Raw genomic sequence first — 8,060 nt, 5'->3', positions numbered from 1 at the left:
TTTTTTTTTTTTTTTTTTAAAGAGACGGAGTCTCGTTATATTGCCCAGGTTGGAGTACAGTGGCATGATCATAGCTCAGTGCAGTGTCAACCCCCTGGGCTCAAGTGATCCTCCCACCTCAGCCTCCCAAGTAGTTGGACCCACCGCCATGCACTACTGTGCTTGGCTAGTTTTCAAGTTTCTAGGACATTTTTCAAAAACAACCATATCTGCCCCACTTCTAAAATAAACCAGCACAAGAGCAGAGACCAGTAAATCATTTTCCCTCTCATTGCAAAATGGAAAGAGCTAAGGGAAGGAGAATGTTTTGGGAAAGAGCCTTTTTCAATTTCAGGATCCTGTGTAAGAGCTTCTTGATTTCTTCTTTCTTTTTTTCCAGACAGAGTCTCACTCTGTTGCCCAGGCCAGAGTGCAGTGGCGTGATCTTGGCTCACTGCAACCTCTGTCTTCTAGGCTCAAGCAATTCTCCTGCTTCAGCCTCCCAAGCAGCCGGGATTACAAGTGTGCACCACCACATCCGGTTAATTTTTGTATTTTTGGTAGAGACAGGGTTTCACCATGTTGTCCAGGCTGGTCCCAAACTCTTGACCTCAGGTGATCTGTCCCCCTTGGCCTCCCCAAGTGCTGGGATTACAGGCATGAGCCACCATGAGCCATCAAGAAGCCTTAGCTTCTTGATTTCTTTTTTTTGAGACGAAGTCTCACTCTGTTGCCAGGCTAGAGTGCATGGCACGATCATGGCTCACTGCAACCTCTGTCTCCCAGGTTCAAGTGATTGTCCTGCCTCAGCCTCCCTAGTAGCTGGGACCACGCTAGTAGTGGGAGCACGCCACCACGCCCAGCTAATTTTTGTATTTTTAGTAGAGATGAGGTTTCACTATGTTGGTCAGGATGATCTCGATCTCTTGACCTTGTGATCTGCCCGCGTTGGCCTCCCAAAGTGCTAGGATTACAGGCATGAGCCCCCATGCCCGGCCTCTTTTTCCCCCCCCCCGAGATGGAGTCTTGCTCTGCTGCCCAGAGCTGGAATGCAATGGTGCGATCTCGGCTCACTGCAACCTCCACCTCCCAGGTTCAAGCAATTCTTCTGCCTTAGCCTCCCGGGTAGCTGAGATTACAGACATGTGCCACCATGCCCAGCTAATTTTTGTATTTTTAGCAGAGACTCGAACTCCTGACCTCGTGATCCACCTGCGTCAGCGTCCCACAGTGCTGGGATTACAGGCGTGATCCACCACACCCAGCCCAGTTTCTTGATTTCTTACATGGGCAGGAAGAGCCACTGCAAACCCCAAATGGTCCACTAGAATCTGGGAAAGTCACCCTGTCCCCCTGCCAAAGCGAATCTACTTCTAAGAAGATACCAGGGGACAAGGGCATGAACAGCTTCGAGGATGCCAGTTTCTGCATCTTGCCAGGTACCATACAAACCTTTGCTGTTTTCAAAATGCCATCGTTGGTCACTGGATTTGTGGTGACAACAAATTGTCCGTCATTATCATTCAATATAGTGTATACAGCCTCCCACGCTGGGGTATTGGGGACGTCAGCATCAGTCACTTTCAGTGTGGTGATTACGAAGTTAGCCTCATTCTCAGGCACTTGACCCTTGTACTGCAGAGGAAAGAGATGGGTCATTTACAAAGTACCAAGACTGCTAGCAGAGCTGAGTCTCAGGGGGCTAAAGGAATCCTCTTTTTTAGTTGTTTGAGACAGGATCTCACTGTCATCAGGCTGGAGTGTATTGGAGCGATCATGGCTCACTGTAGCCTCAACCTCCTGAGCTCAAGCAATCCTCCCACCTCAGTCTCCAGAGTAGCTGGGACCACACACATGCGCCACCACACTTGGCTAACTGAAAGCAAGCTTCGAGGAGCAGATGTGATGAGGAGAGACCAGGCAATGGGCACATTGGGTTGCAATGGTGCAATCTCAGCTCACTGCAGCCTCCACCTCCTGGGTTCGAGCAACTCTCGTGCCTTAGCCTCCCAAATAGCTGGGATTACAAGCATGCACCAACATGCCTGGCTAATTTTTGTATTTTTAGTTGAGACGGGGTTTCGCCACGTTGGCCGGGCTGGTCTCAAACTCCGTCCTTAAGGCCGGGCTGGTCTCAAACTCCAAATAGCCTTGGCCTCCAAACTTGTTGGGATTACAGGTGTGAACCACCACGCCTGGCTATTATACAGGATGATTTAAACTTCCCCTATTTGGTTCTCAACACCTTCTCCTTGAATGCATGTAATATCCTTGGTGTTCAATAACTCTCATAAGATGTCTTCCTAGCTATAGTAGAAACACCATGAGAATAGAATCTTTGTCTGCTTTGTGTGTGATGGTATCTCCACTGTCTAACACAGTGCCTAATATAAACTTAGAAAATACATGTTCAATGAAGAAATGAAACCCGGTAATATTTGCTATAAAAATGTACCATATGCAGATATGAAATCAGTAGGTGCTTTTTGCAACTTCACAATCTTGAGCCAATTGGCCCCAGGCCAAGGGTGGAAAAAAGATGCTAAAAGACAACTGCCATCTCAAGATGCTTGCTTTTAAGTTTAAAGTTAACATTCGCTAGTCTGGAGAGAGTTTTCAAAGACTTTGCCCTTGAGCAGTGGTGAAACTTAGTTCACGAACAACAAAAGACCTTTCTTTGGAAACCCTTTGAGGAGTTGTAGAATTACCGTGGTGGGATTGAAGACTGGAGGGTTATCATTGGTGTCAGTGACTGTGATGACAGCTGTTGCTGTTGTGCTTAACCCTTCACCTTGAAGGTCAGCAGCTTGAACCACCAGGGTATACATAGGGAAACTCTGCAGAGAGATCAATGCAACCAAGTTAGGACCAGGACTACCAGCCACCTCTGGCCTAGCCCAGCCCAACACATGGAACCAGAATATTTAACCATCTGCTTCACGCCAGTCAGCCTGTCTTCTAGGCACGGAACCTCTGGGCAGAAGCTTAGATGCAAAGCTCAGACCAACACTGTATTAACTGACAGGTGGCCTAGCAGGATTTTGCTTTGTCCACGGGATTGAGCTAATATACATTTGTCCTCCACACCCTCTGGATCCTCCTGACACCTGACCTCTCGGTCCAGCCCAGTGGTGACCACACTGATGACTCCTGTGTTCTTGTTAATGGTGAACATATTTTTGTCAGGCAGCTCAGGATCTTGGCTGAGGATGCTGTAAGCGATGGCGGCATTGTAGGTGTTCACATCATCGTCCGCGTCTGTGGCTGTGACCTCCATTACAGAGGTCCCTGGAAGAGTTCAAGGAGATGAAGGTTTAGACAAACTGACCCTTTGGGACAGGGTCAGTGTTGCTTAATCCAATTCTGCCCTGAGGGATAAAGGAGGGGACATGGGGGTGGTACCATGTCAGAGTTCCCCCATTTTCTAATTCCTAGAATTCTTACCAAAGTGCTAGGGGAGGAAGAAAGCTCTAACTATCAATTTATTATTCAGGTATAAATACACAAATGGTAATAAAGAAAAGAAAGGGAATGATTACCACAAAAGTCAGGGTGCGGTTATCTTTTTTTTTTTTTTTTTGAGACAGAGTTTTGCTCCCGTTGCCCAGGCTGGAACGCAACGGCACAAACTCGGCTCACTACAACCTCTGCCTCCCAGGTTCAAGCGATTCTCCTGCCTCGGCCTCCCAAGTATCTGGGATTATAGGCATGTGCCACCACGCCCAGCTAACTTTGTATTTTTAGTAGAGACAGGGTTTCTCCATGTTGGTCAGGCTGGTCTTGAACTTCAGACCTCAGGTGATCTGCCTGCCTCCTCGGCCTCCTAACGTGCTGGGATTCCAGGCATGAACCACCGTGCCCAGCCTAGGGTGTGGTTATCTTTATGGAAGAGAGAAAAGAATGTGATCAAGGGAGATTGTTTAGGACTTTAAGGTACTGGCAAAGATCTGTTCCTTAATTAGGAAGGTTGTTCTTAGCCAGGTATAGTAACTCATGCCTATAATCTTAGCAGCTTGTGGGGCTGAGGTTGGAGGATTGCTTGAGGCCAGGAGTTTGAAAGTAGCCTGGACAACAAAGTGAGACCCTATCTCTATAAATTTTTTTTTTTTTGAGACAGAGTCTGGATCTGTCACCCCAGCTGGAGTGCAGTGGCGCAATCTTAGCTCACTGCAACCTCCACCTACCAGGTTCAAGCAATTCTCCTGCCTCAGCCTCCCAAGTAGCTGGGATTACAGGCACACGCCACCACGCCTGGCTAATTTTTTCGTATTTTTAGTACACATGAGGTTTCACCATGTTGGTCAGGCTGATCTTGAACTCCTGACTAGAGGTGATCCACCCGCCTTGGCCTCCCAAAGTGCTGGGATTATAGGCGTGAGCCACCATGCCCAGCCTAAAAAAAAAAATTTAACAAGAAGAAAGGGAAGATTGTTCTTAAACTCTCCCTGTTTTATATGTTTCCATAGGTAGACTGTTATACACATGCATATAACACAACAATGGCTTCCCAAGAAGTTCTGTCCATAGGAAGGGTCAGCTTTAGTTACACAACCTTCGGGGCTGGACAACACTTTGGGGTCCAAAGAACCTAAGAGTCTTTCTGGATATTCAGATTCTCATTAGTGGATATACCTGGAAGAGCACCTTCCATGACAGACCCCTTAAAGACCTCCTGGGTGAACACGGGCTTGTTGTCATTCTGATCGGTCACCGTGATCAAAATCTCCATTGGGTCCTCAACTGCATTCCCGTTGGATGACACAGCATGAGAGAAGAGCTGAAAGAACCAAGTGAGGGTGAATTGAGCTCTGATGAGGAAGAAAATGTGGCAGAAGGAGCCCGGCCAGAGCAGAGTGTACTCCCTGGGCTGCCACACCTTCCCACTCTCTGAGACCCCAGTGGGTGACTTTTCTCACACATGTGCTGCTGCTGCTTCAATGAGATCATAACAAGGTAAGACCCATGGAGTGGAACACCCCCACTGGCTCAGACCTCCCATTTCCCACATGAGGACCAGGGCTTCAGGCCTAGAGATAAAGGTGGGGTCCTGAAGAACTCTTATTCCATGCAGGGTGAAACTTGCTCTGGTCGTTCTGGTCTAGCATTTCCCCCAGATATTTCTGAATTTGGCATCAATATATGACTTCCTGGCCAGGCATGGTGGCTCATGTAATCTCAGCACTTTGGGAGGCCAAGGTGGGCAGATTGCTTGAGCTCAAGCCTGGGCAACATAGCAAGATCTTGTTTCCACAAAAAATACAAAAATTAGCTGGGTGTGGTGGCCTGCGCCTTTAGTCTCAGCTACTCAGGAAGATGAGGTGGGAGTGTCGCTTGGGCCCAGAAGGTCCAGGATGCAGTGAGCTATGATTGTACTACTGCACACCAGCCTGAGTGACATAGGTAGACTCTGTCTCAAAAAAAAAAAAAAATCCAAAACCAAAACCAAAACAAAAAAAATGACCTCTTGGAGGCCGGGCACGGTGGCTCACTCCTGTAATTCCAGCACTTTGGGAGGCCAAGTAGGGTGAATCACCTGAGTTCAGGAGTTTGAGACCACTCTGGCCAACATGGTAAAACCCCATCTTACTAAAAACACAAAAAATCAGCTTGGCGTGATGGCAGTTGCCTATAATCCAGTTACTCAGGAGGCTGAAGCAGGAGAATCACTTGAACCCAGGAAGTGGAAGTTGTGGTAAGCTGAGATCACGTTATTGCATTCCAGCCTGGGTGACAGAGCAAAACTCTATCTCAAAAAAAAAAAAAAAAAAAAAAAAACTTCTTGGTTTCCTCAAGCTCTTGCTGCTGCCAAGCCCAGGAAATGGGTTTTGTTCCCTTTTATCATCACTGTCCTGTTCCTTTAGGTCAGGGACTTCCAGCCCCAAGAACAGGTTGACATCTTGGGTCTAAATTTGCCCTGGTTGTATGAGGATGCATGGGGATTCTCCTTCCTTTCTTCCTGACAAGGAGAAAAATTAACAACCCCAAACTGTCCCACATTCTCCCATCATTTCTCCTTAGCAACAGGTCAAGAGGTGTCAAGCTCCTCATGTGGGTTGACCAAAAAATTCTGGATGGATGTTACCCCAGTGTCAACAAGCTTCTAAGAGATACTTACAGTGTATGTGGCAATGTTTTCTCTATCCAGAGGCTCTGTCACTTTCAGCCATCCTGTTTCTCTTTCAATAATAAAGACACCAACAGGCGGTGTGTCAGCTCCTTGGCCAGTGATGCTGTAGAAAACCTTGCCTTCTTTGTCTTTGTTGGATTTGATCTGAAAACAAAATGAAATAAAAAGTATTAGTAAAGAAGGATCCCAACATTCGGTCTTTTCCGTTTCTCTCCTTGGTACTTCTCTGCCAAATCCCTCCCAGAGAAATAGAGAACTTCTTTCTCTACCTGAACCAGGTTTTTAGGAAATGGGCCTTTTTCATTTTCTGGGCAGCTGATAGGAGGAATAACCCAGTCTCTCTTCCGTCTTCTGAGGCCAGGAGAGGAGTTGGGAAATGTGAGCAATTCTGCTTGGACTCCAGAAACAGAGGCCTAAAAGGAAAGAAGATGAGGAACAAGATGAGACAATTCAGGACGGATACTACAGGTCTAATAGTCCAGCCTAGCCAGACAGCATCCCCAGCCTTCTGTGGGCAGTGTACAGTTTGAATTTAATGATACATTCTCTTATCAATGGCAAATTATATATATGCACCAAAATGACCAACCAAAACAAAAACCAATGAGCCCCTTTGCTGTATCATAAAGACCGCATTCTCTTTTTATTCTTCTTAGTGTCCAGAGTTCCAATAATCATCATGCATACACAAGTATTGGTTTCAGGGTTTGATGTTATAATTTACAAGCTGTTTCAAGCCTACATAATCTCATTTTTATTTTTTTGAGACAAGATCTGGCTCTATCACTGAGGCTGGGGTACAGCAGCAAGACTGTCTCACTGCAACCTCTGCCTCCCAGGCTCAAGTCATCCGCCCCATCTCAGCTTCCTGACTAGCTGGGACTACAGCTGCACACCACTGTGCCTGACTAATTTTTGTATTTTTAGTAGACATAGGGTTTTGCCATGTTACCCAGGCTGGTCTCGAACTTGTGAGTTTAAGCAACTTGGCCTCCCAAAATGCTGGGATTATAGGCATAAGCCACCACACCCAGCCCATAATGTGATTTTTAATAGCAACATTATACTCTGATGATTTAATATCAGAGCTTACTCAACAACTGAATATTTGGGTTTTCGATTTCTTTTATTTTCTTTTTTAAAATAGAGACAGGGTCTTGCTCTGTCACCCAGGCTGGAGTGCAGTGAAGTGATCAAAGCTCCTGAGCTCAGGTGAGCCTCTGACCTCAGCCTATCAAGTAGCTGGAACTACAGGCATGTACCACCACATGCATCTAATTTTTAAGTTTCGTTTAATTTTTGTAGAGGCAGGGTCTTGCCATCTTGCCTAGGCTGGTCTCGAACTCCTGGGCTCAAGTGATTCTCCTGCTTTGGCTTCCCAATTTGCAGGGATTACAGGTGTGAGTCACCGCACCCAGCCTCTTTCATGTTTTTCTTGGGGACATAGGTCTCCAAAGTGGAGTTATCAGCCAAAACAAGTAGATTTTGAGGACGGGTACTAAGAACTACTTTGTGATCAATACAAATCTCTTCATTTCACTGTATCATTATATCTATATGGTTTCCATTTGTTCTAACAGAAGCTGTTGGGATGGGAGCCAAAAATACCCTTTGAGACTTGTATTGAACAGTTTTCATATGCAATAAAGATAACTTTATGCACATGCAGGGAAATAAGAGAGTTGAAAATGGAAGGAAAATATTTGCCAAATTGTTTAAGTGTTTTAAAGTGATTACTGTAGTAAAGTTTCCAGGGGAAAATTCCATCTCTCACCGTCCACATAAAAACTCACAGTCACTGATCACTGCTTGCCAAGTTTGAGTTCAGCTCTATTTTCTGGCTTTAATATTGAAGATGTGCCAGGCGCAGTGGCTCACGCCTGTAATCCCAGCACTTTGGGAGGCCGAGGCGGGTGGATCACGAGGTCAGGAGATCGAGACCATCCTGGCTAAC

The 8,060-nt window shown here is 46.3% G+C and overlaps 1 protein-coding gene across 1 annotated transcript in view; it reads right to left on the bottom strand.

Moving 5' to 3' along the window:
• Positions 1–8,060, bottom strand: part of LOC105552371 (cadherin-1) — a gene marked incomplete at its 3' end in the record, with an annotated part of 106,089 nt that overhangs the window by 14,273 nt on the left and 83,756 nt on the right. The window contains exons 4-9 of the mRNA XM_011998008.1: positions 6,376–6,519; positions 6,095–6,250; positions 4,612–4,756; positions 3,092–3,267; positions 2,688–2,816; positions 1,432–1,614 (exon numbers count right to left, since the gene is read on the bottom strand). Of these exons, the coding sequence (XP_011853398.1) occupies positions 1,432–1,614; positions 2,688–2,816; positions 3,092–3,267; positions 4,612–4,756; positions 6,095–6,250; positions 6,376–6,519 (933 nt within the window). The remainder of the gene's footprint in view (positions 1–1,431; positions 1,615–2,687; positions 2,817–3,091; positions 3,268–4,611; positions 4,757–6,094; positions 6,251–6,375; positions 6,520–8,060) is intronic.

This window comes from Mandrillus leucophaeus, unplaced genomic scaffold (genome assembly GCF_000951045.1).
Source record: "Mandrillus leucophaeus isolate KB7577 unplaced genomic scaffold, Mleu.le_1.0 Scaffold551, whole genome shotgun sequence".
In the NCBI taxonomy this organism is placed as follows: Eukaryota; Metazoa; Chordata; class Mammalia; order Primates; family Cercopithecidae; genus Mandrillus; species Mandrillus leucophaeus.
Note: the sequence above shows the minus strand (reverse complement) of the source record. Positions and strands in the feature narration are given on the sequence as shown.